Source organism: Hibiscus syriacus, unplaced genomic scaffold (genome assembly GCF_006381635.1).
Source record: "Hibiscus syriacus cultivar Baekdansim isolate YM2019G1 unplaced genomic scaffold, ASM638163v2 tig00111659_pilon, whole genome shotgun sequence".
Classification (NCBI taxonomy): Eukaryota; Viridiplantae; Streptophyta; class Magnoliopsida; order Malvales; family Malvaceae; genus Hibiscus; species Hibiscus syriacus.
The window spans coordinates 1,332,052-1,356,591 of NW_024063149.1; the positions used below are offsets into that span (position 1 = coordinate 1,332,052).

The window sequence follows — 24,540 nt, forward strand, 5'->3', positions numbered from 1 at the left end:
TTAGCAAATTCTGAAGCCATGCCCTGGGAATATTTGAGAGAAATATGGGAATCTTCAGCACCAGCAATGACCAATACTAGCAACTCTTCAACCGCTTTTAGCAGTGATGTTGCTTTTTCACGTAAAAAAAAAAATTGAATTCACAGAGTCACACACTTTAATGGAAAGTAAAGTAAAGCAAAAAAAAAAAACCTATAATTGTTTGGGACATAAAAGGAGTAAAGTAAAGTAAAGCTGTAAAGCACGGGAAAGTAAAAAAATAGTAAAAATAATAATAATTGAGTTACTGTTTAGGTCGGGTAGATTATTTTAACCCTAAACTCGACTCCGATCCAATCAAATATTTTAATATAAAACTCGACTCGAACCCAAATTTTTAAAACGTGTTTAAGAAAATACGATAGATTCTAAGTGACACTAAACTGTTCGAGACTTATTCATTCAAAATATATACATATTTCATTATTTTTTTTAATCTCTCATTATTTTAATTTTAAATTTTTTATAATGTCTGATATTTCATTAACTTGAGGAAAAATAATAACAGTTGTAGACTTATTCATTTACTCGGATCTATTGGTCCTTTTATCTTTTACCATTTATATATCAATAAAAATGGGGACTAAACATAAGATGAATTTTAGAGTTTAAGCCGTGAAGCACAAAGCTTAGAGACTAGTGGTGTAATTTCACAAATTTTCTTTGGTTAACAAATTAAAGGATAAAAAAAAATTAGTTTCTGAACGTCAAACGGGAGTGTAACAAGCTCACAAACATGTAACAAACAAATACACTTTCAAAATAAATAAACAAACACGATATTAAAAATTTAAATGAACACAAACCAAACATGAACACCTTCAAAAATAAACAAATGAACACACAAATATAATTCTATTTGTTCAAACTCGATTCACTTACACCCTTAATCCCTGACTCCTAAAATCATAAACAAGCGATGTTCTGTAAGGAGAAATAGTTGCGTTCAAAATCTTGAAATGTTTGGTCATATTCTAGGTTTTTAAAGGAGAGTGTAAAATGTCAAATCTAAAGGCATAAACCTTCCGGTTTCATTCTAATTATCACAATCCATCATAAGCTCATCTTACAAGCAAAAATTATCACAATCCAAAAATAATCCTTAGGTAGCAATGGGACAAAATAGAATCTTAACTTTAATACTATCGTCGTAAATATCAAACCGCAAAGGGCATATATAACCAACTACTCGGCTACGTCAGAGGGAGCAAAACTAGAGATTGCCAAAAGGCGAAACTGAGGCGTATTTATGAATCTGCAATGGTAACCTCCACCTCGACAACAGGTTCAATGGTGATAGATGTGATCTGCTTGACCACATCGGGAGAGCTGAAGAGATCGATAACTCACTTGTGAACACGGAGCTCGAATCGATCCCATGTGTTTGTTCCTACAAAGCACACAAGTAGTGGAGTAAATTGTCTAAACAAATTGCTCAAGTTGGATGAACAATTGGGGCAAACAAGTTATTTATAATTCGTATAAGCCTGCATGTCAATCTCCAACCATAAACAAAGGACAAATCAGAAGATAAGAGTTAACAACCAAGATCCTAAGAGTTACAATAGCATATTCATTCCTGGCCCAGAGATCATCCAATAATGAGCTGTCATATTTATAAATTCCATTTGTGTAGGAGCAAACAAGACTAAGCAACAAGCATTCAAAGATCCAATTATCAAGACAGCGTTAAAATGTTTAAACATGTAAAAAGGTTGCAAATGATGGTCCCTAATGAATGAAAAAAATATTATATGCACCTTTATCACCAATTCATCCATGATCCCAACCACTAATAACCACTCACCTCGCCACAAACAACGGACAAATCAGAAGATGCGAGTTAACAACCAAGATCCTAACAATTACAGTAGCATATTCATTCGTGACACAGGTCATCCAACTAAAGAGAATGGATGTACTGTCACATTTATAAATTCCGCTTGTGTAGGGGCAAACAAGAATAAGCAAAAAGCATTCAAAGATCCAATTATCAAGACAGCTTCAAATTGTTTAAACATGCAGGAAGGGTTGCAAATACAGTCCCTAACGAACACAAAACTATTATATGAACATTTATCATCACATCATCATAGTTCCAGCCACAAAAATCACCCACTTCACACTTTCTCACTCCAGGTTATTTTTCAAAGATAAATCTTCGATGGATTCTTGAAAGTTAATTATGAGTGGATTAACGACGTGATAGAAAAAAGTGAGATTATTGGTTTTTAGTGGTTGAGGCTATGAATGACGAATTCATGAAATAATTTATCCTAACGAACAATCATAAGTAAAGGCAATCAATTAAGATGAGGTACAAAATATAAAATAAGCACCCACCTTCACCACAGGGAGACTTCCTTGTGATGTGAAGAACCTTAGTGGGCATTCTCACTGGACCCTTAACCCTCAGTCTCTTATCCTTGGCACCGCGAACCAAATCGGCACAAACTATCCATCAAAAAGGGAACCAGTTGGACTCAGTGATTATAAATAATCAACATCATACATGAAACCACACCTTGGAGTAATAAAAGAAAGCATAATCTTTGGAGCATAGAGTGAAAAAAAATATACCTTTCTCGAGGTTTTTGACATTCTTGGAGGAGAGAGTGATCCGGATCTTGTGAATCTGCTCATGGAGATCTTCCAAACCATGTTTGGTCGGCTTCATTGCAGCAAACGCCATTGTTCTTAACTCGAGCTGGGACAATCAATTGTAATACAAATTAATCGGAATCGAATATGCTAAGAAGAAAAGTTTCGCATATTCCGTATAAAGAATTATCCAAAACAAAAGGTAAATAAAGAATTATTATTTATTATTTTCTAACATAACACGTGATAGTTTCACGTGTATGATGATGTGTTAGGAGTGTTTTAGTTATTTTTCTATTAAATTCGAAAGCATAATTGATTTATATAAAGAAATTGAGATGTTATTTAATATTTAAAATTTTTTAAAAATCACAAAAATAAAGAACACTATTAAGTTTGAAAACCAATAAAAATCTAAAAAAAATATCAGATTCTATAAAATGATAACTAAAAAATTATTAAAAAGACAAAAATAAAATATTAAAAAACTTAAGCACTTTCATGAAAAATTATTCGACTTTCCATTGTTAATCCGAATCTAGTATTATTCCTTTAATATTAATTTCATCATTTGGTGTAAAATATTTTAAAAAATCATGTGGAAATTGTGAAAAATAAAATAACAGATCACTGATTAAAAGAAGTAGACTTTAATTAAAATTTTAGATTTGAAATGAGAGCAAGGGGTTAATTGAAAGAGATGATAAGAAAATCATAAAAAAATATTTAAAATTTCATTGACATTCAAAATCTTGAAAATTATTATAAAAATATATAATTTTTTTATTTAAAAAATTATCCAACTATATCTGGGCATGTGTTTAGTGCTCTGGGAAAAGGTTAACGCAATCATATGTCATGTTTATTTATTCACTTTCAAAATATAACTTTCAAAATTTATCCAATCACTCTCTTTTTTTTTTCTTTTTTTTTTTGTCAAGAGAGATCAATTTACTAAATTTTAAATTTGATAAGAGTTTAAAAGGTGTTTAAACTAAAATATTTAAGTCAACTACTTTTTTTTTAATAGAAGCCTATAGTTTTATTAAAAAAATATTTATAATTACAATAAATGTTTACAACCATAATCGTAAATTAAACAGATAATTAGTATATTTTTCTATAATCATTAACACAAGAAACTAGTCACTTGAGATCATACAATGATCATATAAGAAAAATGTTAAAAACCTAACCAAAATACTCGAACAAAGATGCCTACAAATTAAACTGACAGTATCGAGAAATGAAACACAAAAGTGGATGTAAACTACTGAAAGACCCCCGAAATAGCCTATCAAAGTCAAGCGATGTAAGAAAACTATTTACGATCGCAATCACATATCCCAATTCAATTTGAGGATCCGAAGCAGGAAATATCATCAGGATAACAAATAAGCGCTATATTAATCAATCGAGGCATCGTCAAATTCATCCATGGGAAAAAGTTAAAAAATGAGAGGGGAAAGGGACCGAAAACGTGCCAAAAAACAGACGAAAACATGTCACAAAGACAGAGAAAAACATAACATAAATGCAAAATATTTAAAAAGTAAAAATCAAAGGGAAGCAAATATGTAATAAAGAAAATAAATGAAAAATAAGAAGCATCGAAGGTCAATAATTAACATTAATAGTGTCGTCGTTGATTAAACAAAACAGAAAAAAGGAGTGAACAACACAGATGAAAAATTTGGGGGGAAAACTAAAAATACTTTTTTTAATAGAAACCCGTTTGTTTTATTAAAAATAGAAAATATCTAGAATTACAATGAAAATTTACGAGCATAATCGTAAACGTAAACTAAATTATAATTATGACGTTTTCCTATAACCATTAACAAAATAAACTAGCCACCTAGATCATACAAATACCATAAAAGGAAAATGTTAAAAACCCTAACCAATGCTCGAATAAAATAGAGATACGAACAAATCTGACTGTATCGGCAAACAAACCACCAAAGGGGATGAAACTATTGAAAGACTACCGACAAATTGCAAATCAGAGTCAATCGACGTAAGAAAACTATCCACGAGTGCAAAACGCGTGTCCAAATCAATCCGAGGGTCCATAGCAGGAAATCTCAACAGGATAACAAATAAGCGCCATCTTGATAAGTCACGACGATGTCAAATCAAACCCTGTGAAAAAATATAAACGAAAAAGGGCAAAAAACCGTAAGCTATCAAAAGACAGAGAAAAACGTGTAACAAAGGCAGAGATAAATGTATCATAAAGGTAGAGAACATGTCACAAAGACACAATTATTCTTATTAAAAAACTTAAAAAACAAAGGAAAAATATAACCGACGGGCGTCAACTAATATCAAAACCAGTGTCGCTGCCGGTTAAACAAAATTAAAGAAGAAAAAGTTGAATTAATCAATAAAATTTACACAAGTTATAAAGGAGAAGAAGAAAAAAAGGGGAGAGAGAGTGGAGGAGCTGGAAGAAAAATCACTATTTTTTTTAATATCCACTTTAAAATGTATACTAAAATAAAGCATAGTATAATAAAACCCCTCGTTCACTCATTAATTAGAATGATTAAATGGTTTTGCTAGAATTTTGACATAGTAAAGGTGGGAATTAGTTGGGTTGTAGAATCAAAGCATGAGAGGGATTGTTGTTTCATTGGGAAGGCCAAACGAGTGATATTGGCAATTTGATGCTTCTAGTCCAAAGAGAGAAACAAGTGGTTCAACATTGTTTCAACTTTTATTTACCTAATACCAACCACATTCAAATTCAAAGGTTTAAACACCCTTTTAAGTACAACAAACACACCCCACAAATTTGACTATTTGTTACTGCAAACACTATTTCTAAAGCTTTGTCTTATTCAAAGTTTGAAATCTTCATGCATTTAATTGAATTCTCCAACTTGATTTAAGTTTTGGAAGTTTTGTAGTGTATGAAGTCTTCATACACCTGATAGAACCACCAAATTGAGAAATTAAATTAATTAAATTATATGATCAATTTTGACAGTTAAATCTTAATAATTTTTTCATGAAATGTTATTGTTACGTGACATTTGCATTTTTTCTAAAGAAAATTTCTAAAAAAATGTTACTAGAATTATAAATAAATTCTAAATGATATTTAAAAAATTAGTAAATTTCTGAAAATGTCACAACAAAATGTTAATTTAAGTTTTTTTAATTAAATTATGTTGTCATCTCTATTCACATCATAATCATAAGAATAATTAAATGAATATCATATTCACAGATCCCAGTATCAAGTCAACCATCTTATAATGAGACATTTTCCAATCAATTATGATTAAAATATTCACAAAGTTCCTAATAATATACAACTAATAACTAATTAAATTAAATTAAATGTCTAAATTTCTTACAGGCAGAATTGCTAAAATTTCGGTTGTACTACTGAGCCGTGCCGTCACAGCTACTCATGCTCCATTGCCAGCACATAAGCAAAATGTTGGGTTCTTTTGGTGGATATATTCTTATTCTATAATTTTTAACCTTATAATTTTAATCTTAATTCGAACAGTAATTATTACATTTATTAACTTGAATTATGTTATTAGTTCATGTATTATGTATAAATTGTAGATTGGGTTGATGTTCTTTATTTTAATCATTTTAAGTCCATATATTATTAGGTCAGTATTAAAAATTTTAAAATTTGAGAATTATCGGGACTAAATTAATCGAATATGAAAATTTCACAGTAGATATATCTCCAAGTTAAAATAAAATAAATAAAGAAAAGGAGATATCCAAGATCAATACTATATCTCAATTCTATGGTTTATGCTGATAGAACTAGTATGGAATTCACACGAATCAACAACTTCATATGACATATTACGTCTTCTGCAGGAGAGGAGGAAAAGGAAGAAGAAACCCTCAATGATGTAACGGGTTCGGACCAGCAGGAACAAGCCGCTTTCTGACACCGTAGCGTAGGTCGATCTCGTTGCCGGAAGGTTCAGGAAGGTGCCCGTGTGTCCGACGACGTTGCCGGAAATGTAGAAATGGAGTGAAGTCGGAATTGGTAGCCAAGACTTTCCTGTTGCTCCTGAAAGTGTGGTGATGAGAAAAGGATACCGGGTGGCCAATGCCAAATGAATTGCACCACCCAAAGAACAAAAGCAGCAAAGAGAGCGAAATGATGAGACTAGAAAGATGAAGGGTATTGTTCTTCGTCATGTATACTGGCTCGGGAGAGAAGAACTTGCATGGAAAGAAAGAGTTGGTGTAGTGTTAGTGAGATACAGAGAAGAGTGTTATGGAGATCAATGACAGCCTAAAACTGTGAGAAGTGGTAGCGGGGGTGCTTAGGGACGACGGGTTGCTTACTTCCATGGAAGTTAATTAGAGGAAGAAGGATCAAAAGAGTAGAAAATTGGGAAGGTACAGGTCCGGAAGATGATGCGGAGAGGAAGGTGTAAGGCAAACCTGTGGACCATTCTTCATTTGTTTTTACCAATGGAACTTCCTTTGCGTTCAAGGAACACAAGGAAACAATTAAATGCTCAGATTGTCAAACCCTTTGAACTATTATTAGGGTGACCAATCATATCAGCAAACGGACGTGAGGGTGAGTTCACTCTTACACAATTAATAATACACCCATTCTTTAATACTCCATTAAATTAAACTAACTTCTTTTTTTAATAAAATATCCAATATGGTATACACACAAAAGTGAAACCTTAGTTTTTGCTCTCTTTTTCTGTGTCACCCGCAAGCTTTTCTTTTTCTTTTAATTTTGTTGACGGAAACATTAGTCTTGATGTTGACTTTTCAGTTTTAGTACATTTTTCATATGATCATCTGTGATCTGTCTTGCTATATTTTAACTTTTTTTTTAAGTTTCAGTAGTAGATCCAAAAATATTTTCGAGGAAAGTACACGTGAGTTAAGAATAATTTTTTTGAATAGAGTATGTACAACTAAAATTTCAGGGTAGACACCTTTAATGAAATAAGTAACTAAATGAAGAAAATTCAGATTTCAAGGTGAGTCCCACTCTGGGTAAGCTATAGATTCGCCAATGCACGTTTCCTCTATATCTTATGGTACGTTGTTCACCTATCTTTGTGGTAGATATGCGATAATGTAGAGATTTTCACGTCACTCGTATCTGATTAGCGATTATCAGTAATATTTCGGTTGTTAGACTTCCCTTTGTGGTTATTTCCTAATGTATCTAAATCTATTTTGTGAAACAACATGTAAATTTACTTTGGTTTCTTTCGCGACTCTTTCATCACCTCTAAAGTGTCTAGTTGGATAAAGACAAAGGAGTACTATTGAGATTATTGAGTACCTATGGATAATGGATGTTAGATTCAAAAGAAGGTTTCAACTGTTATTGTGTCTTTGATTTTTTTATTATTTATGTTTGTGTAATTTGATGAATTTAGTCCCTAAAGTTCTATTTTTTAATAGATTGTATTTTTTGTGTCAATAAAATTCAATACCGTTTCAACGTTAAAAAAATGAAACTAACTTCTAAAAATTCTATAAAGATAAAATCAAACAATTTAAAAAATAAAAGATATGAACAAACACCATTGTCGATAGCAAAAGATAAATACTATCAACATTAACATAAAAATGGACACAATAATGATGACACATCAACAACTAGCTTTATTAAAACTCAAATATTTTATAGGTAATTACAAGTGCAGACATAACTATCTCAAGGTTCAAATGATGGGTAAATCAATAGGCTTAATATAAATGCCTAAATTATGTTTTGAAAAATGTTTTAGTGCCTAAACATTTTTTTGCTAAAAATAGGTGTCTAATGTTTTCTCGGTTATACATTTAGGTGTCTACCGTTTAATTTTTTAATTTTTTAAATAATAAAAATATTATTTTTAATTAAAAATAAAAAAAAGTTTAATTGATTTACAAACACAATTTTGACTAAAAATATAAAAAACCCTAAAAACTAAAATCTCTCGTTTCAACCCCATTCTCAACCGTAGTTGGTCATCTTTGGCCACCATCTTCATCATCGAACGATCATGCACCCGTCGCCCCCTCCCATTGATCAATCGTTGTCCTTATCGTCAAAAAAATCCTTAAATTTAAAATCTCCAATATCAAAATCCTTAATTCCCAATTTTAATTTCTTAAACCAAACAGTCACCGACCATCTCTAGCCATCGTCGTCGTTGTTGAACGATTGAGTTTTGATCAGAATTGCACGATGGTTCGAATGATGGGGGCAATGTAGCTTATGAACGTCGAAATTAGCCGGAATCGACGAAGAACGACGAGAGTGGCTTAAAACTGACGAACCTTTGAACGCCTCTCTACGACAAATGATGGCATATTACAACAAAATGTCAACTGATTGGGGGTCAACGTTGGTGCCGATGATAGCGACAGTGATGATCATCGTCGCCGATTGACTGACATAAAGGGGAAGAGAAAGGGAGAAAGGGAGAGAGGGCGAGGGTTTTTTTTTCAAAAAATATTTTTTTAAATAAATTCTCAAAATTACCTGAACGTGACATGTGCCACTTAACGAGGATATTTAACGACGATTAATGTTCGAAACATAAAAGTATATGTTGGAAACATTAGGCACCTATTTTTAGCGAAAAATCTTTAGACATAAAACGTTTTTCGAGGGATAGTTTGGATACTTATTTTTGTATTAAGCCAAATCAATAAGATAAACCAATAAACACATCAATTAAAGAGACAACATGAAATATAATCCTAATTTAAAAAAAAGTACTACTAAAAAGGTAGATAAAAAACATCTCTTATTTTCAAGGAGTGGATAACTTATTAAACAAATAATATATAAATTCGAATATACAAAATAAAAAATAAAAGAGATGAAAAATAAATGAATAAAAGTTGGAGGAGAATAAAACATAACATAGATAATAATAAAGTAGGGGTAACGATCGTTTAACAAAAGACATTCATGTCACATTCCTCACAATCAATTAGGGGAAAAACTTAAAAATAAGGAAGAGAAAAAAAAACCTAGACTCTAAAATGAACTACGTACACATTTAATATTTTAACTAGTAACAGAGCTTTTTTTAGGAAAAGGATTCATTAGATTTCGATTGCATCAATAATTACATCAGTTTTAATACAATCAGGCTTGTCATAGTAAAACCAGAACGAATTGGGATTCAACAAAGCCCATTGGGTGAGACTATGAGCCACTTTGTTCGCCTATCGATTAACAAACATAATTTTAATCTCGTTATTCGAGGCGATCAATGATAACCCCATAAAAAGACTATGGTTAGTGCCTTTTTACTTTGGTTATTGGTTGTTTAAAAGCACATTTAAGTGCATTTAGTTGCATTTATTATACTTGTGGTGTAGTTTTCTTGTTGGTCTTTAATTATCTTATAAGTGATGTTTTGATGGGAGAAAGACAGTGTTTTGGTGGTGATTTGTACAGGTGAAAAAAATGGAGGAGAATTGGAAAAGCCGCAATATTCTGGATAGCATTCATGGGTGGAAAATTGTTGTGGCATTCTGGAAAACATTTATGGGCGCAGAAAATGACTAAAATTCGAAGAAATTTTATTATTTTTCCTAGCTGTCACACATGAATGCCCTCTACCAACTGTCCAACCCACACATGTGAAGGGAATATTCCCTTAAGGTACAAAAAGAATTAGGGCACTTAACCCTAGAAACCCCCAATATATAAAGAAAAAGACACGAGATTTATGAAAGGAGAAAAAGAAGGGTTTTATGAGATAAGAGAGAAAATGAGAGAAGCAACCACTCTAGTTTTTTTTTCTCTTCTTAATCATTGTGACCTCAATTATTGGATCTCCAAGGGGATAAAGCTTGATGGCCTTTGAAAGAAGCAACAGTGCTTGGGTGGTTCACGGTAGTCCACAACGACTCTTGCCTTGGGAGTTTTCTTCATTCTTTAGTTGTTCTTTATTTTCTTCATCTTTTGTTGGATAAGGGATTGTATTAAATTGATGATTATGGATGTTAATTACCTATCCATGAACTAACTTAAGTTGTCCAGGGTTTATCTTGGATGAATTTGTTTTGTGTTTTAATTAATGCTACAGTATTTCCAGTTTATATACAACTTTGCTCACTGTTTTATTGCTTAGATTTGTAAGAGCTTTTGAGAGATAGCCTTTATCTATGTTTGATTCTTGATATCGAGAGAGTTAAGCTTAGATTTACGTGAATAATGGGGTTGAGCTGGGAGGCAAAACCATAACTTGCCTTAGAGATAAAGAAATAATTTCAATGACTAAAAAGAGTAGGGCTTAATCGGTAGTATCTTGCTAGGGTTCATGCTGAGAGACATTTTTGTAGCATTTTTAGTGTCAGTTTTCTTACTAGAGATAACCTAGAAGCAACTTAGAAAACTCTGTCGAGCATCGTCTTAATTGGAAAATGTTAAGTATTCATTGAGGATAAAACATAGGATTCCAAGATAGACCCAACCGTTTATCCATCTTGAGAGTTCCACACGTACAAGGTCATATTATTGTCTTATCTTGTACACCCAATCCTCAACTCAATTTTTCCATAGCGTTCTTTATTTTACTTTTTGTCACAATATTTCATACTCCATACTTGACACTTTGCCACAACATTCACATCACCTTGTTCATATCATTATATATACATATTTATTTATACTTTAAGTGCATTAACCTAACTTGAAATCCCTATAATCCTTGTGGAGACGATATTCACTCATCACTTTATTACTTGTTCGATGCGTATACTTGCGCAGTTTACATGCCATAACATAGCACATTTATACACGCAATAAGTTTTTGGCGCCGTTGTCGAGGACTAACATGTGATGATTTTAAGTTTATTTTTTGCATTATGTTATTTCTTCTTTTTGTATAAATTTACTTGTTATTTTTGTTTATTTTTTTCAGGCGTTGTTCTATTGTATGACCCATAGAGGATCTGCAAAACCATTGTTTCCTTTGGTACATGAAATAGACCAATTTTTTCATCAAAGAATACATGTTCAAAATGCTAAAAGAACCATGTATAGAGTTCAAAATCCAGTTGAGCACCTTATAGATTGGAATAATATAATAATCCATAAAGATGGAGTTGTGGCTCATCTACGTACTATTAGAGACCACTTAACTCCCAATTTGGACTATCTCAACCATGAAATTATAGTTCCAAAGATTCAATCAGCCAACTTTGAGCTAAAATAGTGATGTTCACCATGTTGGACTTGATTGGAAAGTTTAGTGGTACACCCCATAAAGATGCAAGTTAGCATATTCGTGTATTCTTAAAAGTTTGTGATTCATTTCAACATCAAGGTATACATGAAGATGTGCTGAAATTGAAGTTATTTTCCTATTTTATGAGAGATCGAGCTAAGGCATGGCTTAGTGGAATTACATCCGGTTCGATAAAATCATAGATGCAAAAAGTTTTTACTGCGGCATAATCCACCCAACATGAACACCCAACTTAGGAGTGACATTTCTTCTTTTCATTAAGCTGATGACAAGCCAATGTGTGAGTATTGGGATAGATACAAGGGACACCTACGCAAATGCGTGAACCATGGATTCTATTATTAGACAAAGTAGTGATGTTCTACCATAGTGTCAATGTTTCATGAGGATGATAGTAGATGCTACAACAAATGACACTTTGTTGGATAAGTCACATGAAGAAGCATTTGATATTCTTGATAGGATTATAAACAATGACTATTCATTTCCTTATTCGAGGCTAGGAACATGGAGGAGAGCTCAAGAAACCTTTGAGTTGGATGCCAAAGACTTAGTTTTAGCCCAACTCTCAACCATTACCAACATGTTAAAGAATCTCCAAGCCCTAGCGAAATGAAGGAAGTAAGGTAGTTAGCTCTTCTTACGTACTTTCCCATGGCAGTCATCTTTCCCATGGAAGTCATCATGTGAACGAGTGCCCTGAAAGACATGAGTAAGCTAAATACATGGGGAATTCTAATGAGAGCAACAACAACCCCTACGAGAACACTTATAACTCATGATGGCATCAAAATCCTAATTTTTTAATAGGAAATCAAGGAGCCAACAATGTTAGCAGCTCAATAAAAAATATAACATAACTGAACCCCTAGGTTTTCAGAAAAAATTACCGTGACAAAATAGCAACATAGGGTCAGCATCTTCATCAAGCACCAAACCTTTGGAAGCTACTTTTCAAGACTTTATAGTGACTACGAAGGCTATATTGCAAGACAACACCACATCTAGTAAGAGTCGATAAGCATTGCTACAGTGTCATAGTTCATCTTTGAAAGCTTTGGAGAACCAAGTGGGTCAAGTTACATAGCATTACATGCTCGCCCACAAACCAGTCTACCTAGAGATATTGAAGTCACTAAGGCTCATAGAAATGAGCATCGTAGTACACTTACTTTAAGGAATGACACCCAGATCAACCAAGAAGAAAATTTTGGGGGAAGACAATTGAAAAACCCTGCTAGGAGATTATGCATAAAGAACCTTAGTTGTAAGAGGACTCACCTTTGATGTAGAGCAATGTTGAGAGTTCGATGAGTGGACCCAATGATGATAGGAAAATTATTTCCACAACAAAATATAACCCCCACCAATATGAATAGATGACCAAAGGGTATCTATCAATGTCTTGAAAACTCTCAAATATACTGATGGTTCTAGAGAGTGTCAATCGCTTCAAGATATGGAATATATAATGGAAGAGGAAGCTACAAAATTTTGCTACAGTAATTTTTTGTACACTAATGATTACTTGAAGCTCGATGAAGAAGACAAAGAAGAGCTTGAGAAAACTCCAACAGAGGTATTATAATCTAGCTTACTTGTAGCTATACCAAATATGAAATTCGAACCCTTGGATTTCACTAAATTTAATTCTTCTAAACCCTTTCTTGTGTACCCACCTACTTTAGAATTAAAGCACTTACCTTAAAACCTTGAGTATGCTTATTTGGGTTCCAATGGTGTTTTGCCTGTGATTAATTATGGTAATCTTAAACCTGAGCAAAGGATTAGATCAATACTATTTGAAAGACACTAAAAACCATGTAGTTGCGAACTTTCTAGGCTATAAATTATGAAAGAACTAAGGAATAAATTAGATATTAAGGAGGAATTTCATGATGAGAAATTATTATTTGCCACGGTAATTTGTGGTATATTAATATTGTTAATTTTCTTGTTATTGGTATTTTGCTTCCTTATTTGAATAGTTAGGGAAAAATCTACTATGATTGGGATAAACACTAACATTCAGCTTCATGTAGAGAGCACTTTGGAGGAGAAAAGACTGCTGCAAGGGTCCTACAATCTGAGTTTTATCGGCCTACACTTTTTAAGTATACCCAAAATTTCTATAAATCTTGTGAATTGTGATAGATACCAATGGACAATAAATATATATAGAAGACACGAAATGCCCAAGCAAAAGATACTGAAGGTGGAACTGTTATATATGTGGGGCATTTTGGCCTATACTAGTGCTCCAATCGATCGTGATAAAAAATTGCCATATCAATTCAGGATGTTTGAGAGTTTGCATCCCTTCAACCCTGTTTAATTTCTGCTATAACAATTTTTGTTTTGTTTATTTTTTATTTTTTTCTTTATTTTATTTTTTTGTTGTTTACTTTTAAGATTAGGTTTTTTTTAGCAAAATAGACTCTCAAACATGTGGATAAGAGAAAGCCTCTGTGGATGTTGCACCCACTCAAGAAGAAGTCCCATTCACTATTGGCACAAACGATAAGATTCTTGATGATGTTTCTCCATCTGCCTTAATGTCATAGCAAACTGCAACACCACTGGCGAGGTGACGCTTGAAGCAAACTGTTGGTCGAACTTAAATCTCTCGACCGGATGAGTCTGATGAAGATACAACATGACTACATCAGGACTTAGTCAAGGTACCTTACATTGCATTTTATTTTAGTTTAGCTTTCATGCATTGAGGACGATGCCTCCTTCAAGTTTGAGAGAGGTAGTGTTCATAGTTAGGCATTGACATTGATAGTCATTAGCATAATTTTGTTATGGCATTTTTAGGTTTTAAGGAAGTTTTTGGAATAATTTGATGATGTCCAATGATGATAGAAATTTTCTTTTATAGTTGTGATTGAATGTATATGACTGTTGAGATTGATAGAACCAACTCTAAGACTTGACTATTTGAGTTCAATTTGCACGACTTTATGTTTTCTATGGTTAAGGATTTTAGAATTTTTTTATGAAAGAACTCTTGCATGTTGCAACATAACTTGAATATTAATGAACTTAATTGATAAATGATGCTTGCACTGTTAATTAAACTCCCTTGTGGATATACAATATATTGAATTATGAATAAATGCTTTGGCATACTGTAGATGACACTTTTTTCTTTGTTATAGCATTGCTTGGAAACTCTATTTAATAAATGGAAACTATAACATATGAGTGAATGAAAGTACTCACGAGATGGCGCCTCTGCTCAATAAGCTATGGAATGAGGTGTTTGTTCTACTTCATTTTAAGTTTAGAAAAGTAGTTATAGGCTGACTCCCCTCGTAGCAGTGAATTTTTGTTTTGAATTTTAAGGAGATGTGAGAAAACTTGCTTAAAGGTTGAATAAATGCTAACACAGAATAGAGAACTTGCCTAGAATTTTTCTAACTTTGTTAAGCGTAGATTGGATAGAGTTACACACACACATGTAAAGGATATTATTCTAGGGAAAAGTTCTTGAATTCTCAACTTTCTAGCATGTTGAAGCCCATTGTTTCTGAAGGCTTAATTTTATACTTTACAACTACCTTGGACTGAATTTTGCCATAATATTTCTTCTGCTGATTACTATCCATTGCTTGAGACAAGTAATAACTTAAGTTTGGGGGTGTGATAAACCCATAAAAAGGTTATAGTTCGTGCCTTTTTACTTAGGTTATTGGTTGTTTAAAAGCCCATTTAAGAGCATTTAGTCTTATTTAGTTGCATTTATTATACTTGTGGTGTAATATTCTTGTTGTTCTTTAATTATCTTGTAAATGATGCTCTGATGGGAGAAAGATTGTGTTTTGGTGGTGATTTGTATAGTTGAAGAAAACTGGAAGAGAATTGGAAAATGTCGTTGCATTCTGATATAATTCTTGGTGGAAAATTTTTGTAGCATTCTGGAAAACATTTCTGGGCACAGAAAATGACAAAAATCTAGAGATATTTGTTATTGTTGCCAGCTGTCACACGTGAATGCCCTTTACCAGTTGTTCAACCTATACATGTGAATGGAATATTCCCTTAGGGTATAAAAGTAATTAGGGCACTCAACCCTAGGTTCCCCCACTATATAAAGAAAAAGACACCACGTTGATGGAGGGAGAAAAGAAAGGTTTTATGATATAAGAGAGAAAATGAGAGATATAACTACTTTCCTTCTTCTTTTCTTTCATCGTTGTTACCTCCATTGCTGGAGCTCCAAGAGGATAAGCTTTTTGGTCTTTGAGAGAACCAGCAACGCTTGGGTGGTTCACGACAGCCCATAACGACTCTTGGCTTGGAAGTTTTCTTCATCTTTTAGTTGTTCTTTATTTTCTTCATCTTTTGTTGGATATCGGTTGTATTAAATTGATGATTATGGCTGTTAATTGTCCATCCATGAACTAACTTAAGTTGGCTAGGGTTTATCTTGGATAAATCTATTTTGTGTTTTAATTAATGTTGCAGTTTTTTTTGTTTATATACATGCTTTGTTCAATGTTTTATTGCTTAGATTTGTAAGAGCTTTCGAGAAATAGCCTTTATATGTGTTTGATGCTTGATATCGAGCGAGTTAAGCTTAGATCTACGTGAACAATGAGGTTGATATGAGAGGCAAAACCTAACTCACCTTAGAGATAAGGAAAGGTTTCAACGACTAAAAAGAGCATACTTAATCGATAGTATCTTGCTATGGTTCATGCTAAGAGGCATTACTGTAGCATTTTCACTGTCAAGTTTCTTACTGAAGATAGCCTAGAAACAACTTAGAAAGCTCTATCGATCATCGTATTAATTGTAAAATGTTAAGCATTCATTAATGATAAAATATAGGATTCCAAGATAGACCCAACCGTTTAAATATCTTGAGAGTTCCACATGTGCGAGGTTGTATCGTTGTATTATCATGTGCACCAAATCCTCAACTTAATTTTTCCATAGCGTTCTTTATTTTATTGTTTGTCACAGTATTTCATACTCCATACTTGACACTTTTTCACAACATTCACATCACCTTTTTTATACCATTATATATACATATTTGTTTATAGTTTAAGTTCATTAACTTAACTCGAAATCTCTCCAATCCTGTAAAGATAATACTCACTCATCACTTTATTACTTATTCGATGCGTATACTTGTGCAGTTTGCGTGCCATAGCATAGTACATTTATACACACAACAATCAGCCATTGATTTTCATTGAGTAACAAACCAATTGTTAACACGTCTTCTTTGCGGTTGGCAAGCCTACTCATAATGGACATTGTGTATCCTTCAATAACTGTATTGTGTCATTAATTTTCAAGAGCTTATTTGACCCCTTCCGTTAAAGCTACATCCTCAATAGACTCTACAGAAAAGGGGTAAGAGATCTGTCGGTACATCTCACATAGCATCATTCTGTGAGAGTCCCTTGCAACAATTCCAATAGTATCTACCTTTCCTGGTATACAATAAGCTCCATGCACGTTTATCTTAACCCAATAGATAGAGGGTTTAGTTCACGTACGAGGATGTGATAAAAATAACCTAATGTATTTAAAAGCTTCAAAAAATTCAGAATAAAGGTTGGTTGTGGTGAAGACCATATATCATCATGTGACTCACCTTCATAGAAAAGCTTATTTCTTTTATTCTATGGATTCCATAAAATCATTATAAGTCTGGAAAGCCCATACTGATCCAGTTTGGAAGTAACCCAGTCTAACCATTCTTTACATGAGTTACCTTGCCACTCAACAATATCTATTCTAAGTCCCAAGAGTTCCAATACATTTTTTGATTTGGGGTAATATTTCAGTGCATGAAATATAGTTTCTAAGGCATCTCCGCATAAATGGCACTTTCCCTCCGAGAATTGTATCTTTAATAGTTTTTCTCTGTTAGGATTGCATTGTGATAAACTCTCCACTCGAAAATATTAATTTTCTAAAGGATTGGCAGATTGGTGAGCATTTTACAAAATTTTCTTTATCCCCTGAGATCTTTTTCGGAGTAGAAACTAATTGTATCCTGATTTGATCGAGAAGCACCCAAAGGAATTATGGCTCCATATGAGCTTATAATCTGGTGGGGGTAATCAACATTTTCAAAAATTGATCCACGTCTACCTCAGTGAGGACATTCCTAACCTTGTTCTCATCCCATCTTGGCACCCCCAATAACATAAATTTCATGCATTTGATAGGATTTCCATATCTATCAACATATGAATTTGTCAAACAAACAGGGAAGGAGTCTCCCCATGCATCCATAAAAAAAGGGACATGTCCATCATACCCCCACTCTCTAAAAGAATCTATCTTTAAGGGTCTTCTTAGCTTTAAAGATGCTTATCCACGCGTGATAAGGTCTATCTCCTAGTTTGGCATCAAAGAGTTCCTGATTGGGAAAGTATTTTGCTTTTAATACTTGCCCTGCCAATGAATCAAGGTTATGAAGAATTCTCCACACTTAGGATCTAATCAATGCTAAGTTAAATAGTTTAACTCCCTGAAACCTAATCCCTCTTCTGGCTTGGCTCTGCAGATCTTGTCCCACGACACCATAACCCATCCTCTTTTGTAGTGTTTGCTTGTCCACCAAAAGGTCTGAATCTGGGAGGTGATGTCTTCAATGATTCCATCCAGGAAAGGGTAATAAGATATAATATATCAGGGAAGTGTTTGTGCCACCAATTTGAAAAAGATCTCCCGACCTTGAAAGGAGGGGAGATTTTTGGTCCAGCCTTGAATACGTTTAGCGGTTTTGGCACGAATAAAATCAAATGTTCTCGTATTCCCTTTACTGACTGCTAATGGAAAACCGAGATAGTCTCCTGATTCCTCTTTTTTTAACTACTCCAAAGACCCTCAATATGCTAGTACGATGATCCCAAAATGTATTATTAATGGAGTAGATAGTGGATTTTTCATAGTTAATCTTCTATCCTAAAGCTTATTCGTAGGTACTGAGTAGATTTTTCACTTCTAGGGCTTCCTTAAGGGAGTTCTTGAAGAAAATGATACTATCATCAGCATATAATAAATGTGTGATCCATGGACCTCTACGACTGGCTTTAACTCCTTTGATCAATTTTCTGGTGAGCATCGTTAAGTAATTCCAATAATCCATACGCACAAAAAAGAAAGAGATATGGGGAGAGGGGGTCACCTTGTCTGAGTCCCCTTTCTAGGGTGAAGGCCTCCGAAAACTGCCCATTTATTCTAATTCAAAAGGTGACAGAGGAAATGTATTTCTTAATCAATGAAATAAAGGGGTTAGAGAAGCTCATTTTGTCCATGATACCAAGAACAAAGTTCCATTCCATCCTGTCATAAGCTTTTTCTATATCTAATTTGAGCGCAACCCCTTTGTTGGGGTATTTTTATAGCTTTTAAGATAATGAGCAATCTCATGAGCAACAAGGAAATTATCTGAGATACATCTACTCATGAAAAAAGTTCATTGGTTGGCCACAATACAGTGAGGAATGACTGGTTTAAGATGATTAACTATAACTTTAGACACAACCTTATAGTCCACCGTACATAGACTAATAGGTCCGAAATTTCTCATAATTTTTGGATTATCCATTTTTAGAATGAGCACCATGACAATATGGTTAAAATTATTAAAATTGGTAAGATTATTTAAAAAAACAATACATAATTTGGTAAGCCCATAACAAATAATATCCTAAAAAACTGATAAATGGAACCAGAACGATCAATACCTGGGGCTTTGTTGGGATGGATTTACGAAAAAAACGAGATTAACTTCCTCTTTTGTGAATGGTCGACAGATCATGGAATTATCTTCTTGTGAGAACATCTCTTGACTGCATTCAGAATTGCATGGGAAGGCTCCACTTTGGATGACTAAAAGAGATAGGTAAAATACCAAGTAATGATGTTGGAGAGCCCTGCATGATCTTGAACTCACCGTCTGTCGAGTCCTCTATGACCTTGATCCTATTTTTTTCGTTTTTCATTGGCTCTAGTATGGAAGAAGAAAGTATTCATGTCTCCCTCCTTGAGTCAGGCCACTCTCGATCGTTACATCCAGTATGTTTCATCTTGTTAATGAGGTCTTTTAACTTGTTCTTAGCATTTCATAGTATTTCAATCGAGTCATCTGTAATCGGCTCCTTTTCAGTGGCCTCTATAAGAGCTTGAAGCTTCTTTTCTTCTTGTTTTTCCTTCCATCTGCGATTCTTCTGTCAAAACCCTAGTAAGTGCCCCAAAACTTTCATCTTCTCAAAAATTGATCTCGAATTCATGTTCCATGACTCCGAACAATCTTTTTGTAGTCATCTTCTTTAGACTAACAATGATTAAAGCCTTTGTGCATACCTATCGGGTTTGAGGGGGGTTGAATGACCAAATCCAACACTATAGCCACATGATCAGAGTGACATAAAGCCTCAGTTATTACTCTATGATCCTTAAAAGTCATTAACCAGCTTTTGGTCATAAAGAATCTGTCGATTCTCTCCATTATATGATATTACCCTGATTTACTGGAAGCCCAAGTGTACCATCTTGTTTTAGGTTTAATGTCCCAGAGTCTTAATGTCCCAGAGTCTTACTTTCTGTGGAGAGGTTCTGAAATCATCCATGGCAACTTATGAAAGTTTATGACCTCCTAATTTCTCATCCGTGTTTAGAATTTCATTAAAATCCACTCCTATCACCCAAAGGAGTTGGGATAATCTTGCAAGACGATTAATGAGGTCTCAATTCACCTTTTTTTGTATTCCAAAGATAACTCTCATAGAAACCTGTGAATAAAAAACAATAGGAGTCCCAAACCACCTCAACATTCACATGTGCATTTGAGTAGCCGAATAAAGAGACTTTTATATATTCAAAATAATATTATGCCATTACAAGAGTCTAAACTTTACTACAAAACAACCTTCATACCTAATCTAGTCTTAACATGCTCCACTTTGTACTTACAAAGTCGTGATTCTGAGAGAAAACCAAGAAAATGGTCCTTAGAAGAGACGAGTCTCTTTAATTCACGAACTGTTACCGGGTTTACAAGCTCACAACAGTTCCAACAAATGATACTCATGGAAATTGAAGGGGTTTCTCCTTAGCCTCCACTGCTGGAATCATGTTTTCTCCCCTCTTGCTAAGGGCTTCAGAAGGATCTTCTTCCTCTTACTTGCAATTTCCAACTCTAGAATTCATGGTGGCAGCAGTCTCTACCTTCTTGGGTGATATCTTGCATTTTTTCTCCATCTCGCTTGTCGCTAATCTTCATTTTATTGTTGTTTGATAACACAAAATCCACCACGTCCTCTCGATTTGGTTGATCGATCTGTATATTTTTTCCCACCTCGGATTGGATAGAAACTTGTTGATGAATGTCGTTCTCCTTCTCCAAAGCATATTTTTCATCATCAGTGTTATTTTTCACCACATGTTATATGGAGTTGTTCGAGTTCCTCATACAATACAACTTTGTTTATTCGAGGATAGTACCAGTAGTTGTTCAAGGTAAATGAGCTCCTTATTAGATGAGCTTCCACTTGCTATGGTTTTCCCCTTGAAAACACGTAACCAGTCACGTTACTATATGTCCTCATGGTGGTTGGTTGTGTAAATAAGACATTTAATTATCTGGTGACTTATCAAACCGTAGTAATGACAAAAGTTTGGGAGCCTTTCATACATAAACAGACAGCGTCGTGGTTGGCCATCTGGGCGAGAGCCTAGATTTAGATATCTCCTTTGAGGGCAGTTGATGTCGATCCCAACTCAGATTCGAAGATATTCTCCCATCCGACCCTAACCATCACGTAAGTCCACTGCTATCACAATTCCAAGTGTATTACCTGTCGACACTCGTTTTCGTTCGAAGTCTGTTACTATTATTATTATTAATTATTTTTATTTTTATATTTTTATTAAATATTAAATTATAATATTTTATCATTATTTTGTTTTCAGGTTAAGGGCCAAATACAATAAAACCCTAAATCAGGCCCCAAATTACAAAAAGCCAAATCAGCCCAAACCAAACCACCCGAATGCCAACTGGTCCAAACCCAAGCCCAATGCACTAACCCATATCAATTAGGGTTTTTAAACCATAAGGTTTCCAAGCCATATCACTGGCGTCGCCTCCACTGTCAGTCGGAGTCTCCCGCTATCATCATTGTTTCGGTCATCCACCATCATAATTAGCTCCGTTCGCCGGTCACCTGTCAGCAAGTTCAATCAAATCAATTAAACAAAAATCAATCAAATATAAAAAAGGGGTCAATACCAGAAAATCCGGGACTTCTCCACCAAACACTCCACCATTATCACCTCTCTGCCAAGTTTCACCAAACACACAAAGATATCATATAAGTAAGATCCGAATGAAAAAAGGGAGAGAGGACTCAAACCAGATCTAAGAAATAGGGGTTTGATTTTGTAAAAGAAGGAAAATCAGAATGGACAATAAAAGAAAAAATGGAGAACAAATCGAAAAAAGTTTGTAAAGTTCTATTGACCACTATTTTCAAAGCAATAAAAGAAAGTTTTTTTAGATCCGTTCTTCCATTCGAAATAAAATATCAATCATTCACAAAGGCAATCATTTAAAAAGAGAAACAAAGGAAGAAAGTAAAAGAGAAATAGGGTATTACCTTAGTCAGTTGGGTTTCTATCATTGGAGTTGAGTAATTAGGGTTCATCGGCGTTTAGAGGGTAGTGGCTTTTTGGGTCTTTTCTTTTGATGGGTTTAGGAAAAAAGGTGTCGTTTGGATTTATATATTTAGATCAAGAGGTTTTGGGTTAGAGTTAGGCCACAGGGAGGTCCGGCCACCATTTGTAGTGATCAAAAATCGTAATGAGAACCGATTTAGACCTGTTTCATGGTGAAATGGGGTTTATTAGTGGTTCGATCGAAGAGGATAAGGAGATGAGGAGATGAGAAAAAGAGAATATTTTTGTTTTTAAGGGGTGTTAGGGGTCTCTCGGTTGAAGTCTAGCGGTGGTCGGAGTTTAAAGTGGCCACCGTCGAGCGATAGCTAGCGTTAACAAAGATATATTAAGAATGAGGCGGCTAAGGGAGATGAGTTTAGGTTTAGTTTATGGTTTTTTTTATTAGGCTTTTATATTAATCATTTTGGGTTAATTACTTTTCAAGTCACCTAGGCTTAAGGCAAACTCACGCTCCAATCCTTCTATTTTAAGCGCATTTTTACAAAGTGGTCACTTGTAAGGATCGTTTTTTATTTAGCATTTTTTTATTTGTCCCATTATTGTTATTTTCTGACTTTGTACCTTAGTTATGAATTTTGGGTTATTCTTGTTTAAGTCCTTTATATTTACGCGTGTTTTTTCATTTTAATCCCTGTCTTAATTCTTAATGCACATATCTAATTTTTGCTTTATTTTAATTTAATCCTTTTATTTTTATTTTATTTATTTTGAATTATTCATTACCTTTCTTTTTTATGAATTTTGGTTCTTTATTTGAGGTTTTAATTTTAGATCATTATTTTATATTCTTTTTAATTTCATTTTAGAGCCTTTAGCATAAATTGAACTATTAGGTTTAGATTACTTTTAACTTAGTCCTTATTTAGTATTTTACCCGTAAGTTTAATCCTTAATTGTTAGAACTTTTTCACCTGAATCCTTAGATTTAGATTTCAAATATTTTTGTCCTAATTTAGATTACTTTATCTTTTAGATTTAGTCCTTACATTTTGGATTTCCTTTAATGTAATCCCTTGTTAGGTAATTGCCTTCTTTAATTAGTTGTGTATATTTGTTTTGAATATGTTTAATATATATGAGTATGTGAATGATTTATTTACGAATCACATGACACCATTTCGCATAAATTGTATGATATCCTCATAAGCATCACTCGACTCAATTCCAATATTTGGATTAAGGGTAATACCTCGTCATTTTAAGCTCGCCGAAGAGTGATTGTGTCAACGTATGAGAATATTACTTCCGACAATTTTAAAATGAATGTGTATCCCTAAAACTTAACCACACCTAAAATTTGGGAACAAACGAAAAAGAAATGTTCATCTATTTAAATTCATCGAGAAAATATCTTTAGAACTTATAAAAAGTCCGATCCCGATGTCTTTAAGTAATCGAACATCCTTCTTCTTTCTAAAAAGATTGGAATTTTTAATTTAATTTGTTTTATTTCATTTCATGCATTCGAACATTACAATGGAATCGTAATATTTATTTATTTCGATTGAAGTAAGAATTGACTGCCTCAAGGTATGAGGGTTGTTTCTTCTCGATAGGAAATAATTAAATATTATTAGGTTTCGTTTTAAAATTCAAAGAATATTATTTTAAGGGATCATAAATTAAAGTAAATTCAAATTTGTAGATTTCATTGCAAAGACAACTAATTAATCGACTAGATACTGATTTAGGGCGTTGTGTGGGTGCTAATCCTTTCTTACGCATAACCGACTCCTGAACTAAAATTTTGGTAACACATATCATAAATTTGTTGTTTTAATTAAAATTAATATTTTTATTAAAATGATAAAATACATTTTTGGGTGCCCAGTCACACCCTAATCAAAGATTGATGGTGACTCATTGAATCATGTTTTATTATTAACATGTAATTAAATTATTCGAGACGAGATCTTTTAAAAACCAGATTTTAAAAATCAAATTTGTGATTTTA

The 24,540-nt window shown here is 33.5% G+C and overlaps 1 protein-coding gene and 1 pseudogene across 1 annotated transcript; both read right to left on the minus strand.

Annotated features, from left to right (window-relative positions):
- Positions 1 to 1,226: 1,226 nt before the first annotated feature.
- On the minus strand, positions 1,227 to 2,769 carry LOC120166985 (annotated as a pseudogene).
- A 3,700-nt stretch (positions 2,770 to 6,469) lies between these two features.
- On the minus strand, positions 6,470 to 7,105 carry LOC120167046 (CLAVATA3/ESR (CLE)-related protein 12-like). Its single transcript, XM_039176175.1, has one exon. It carries the CDS (start codon positions 6,826 to 6,828, stop codon positions 6,526 to 6,528), a length of 303 nt encoding a protein of 100 aa, XP_039032106.1. The 5' UTR covers positions 6,829 to 7,105; the 3' UTR covers positions 6,470 to 6,525.
- Between the last annotated feature and the right edge of the window lie 17,435 nt (positions 7,106 to 24,540).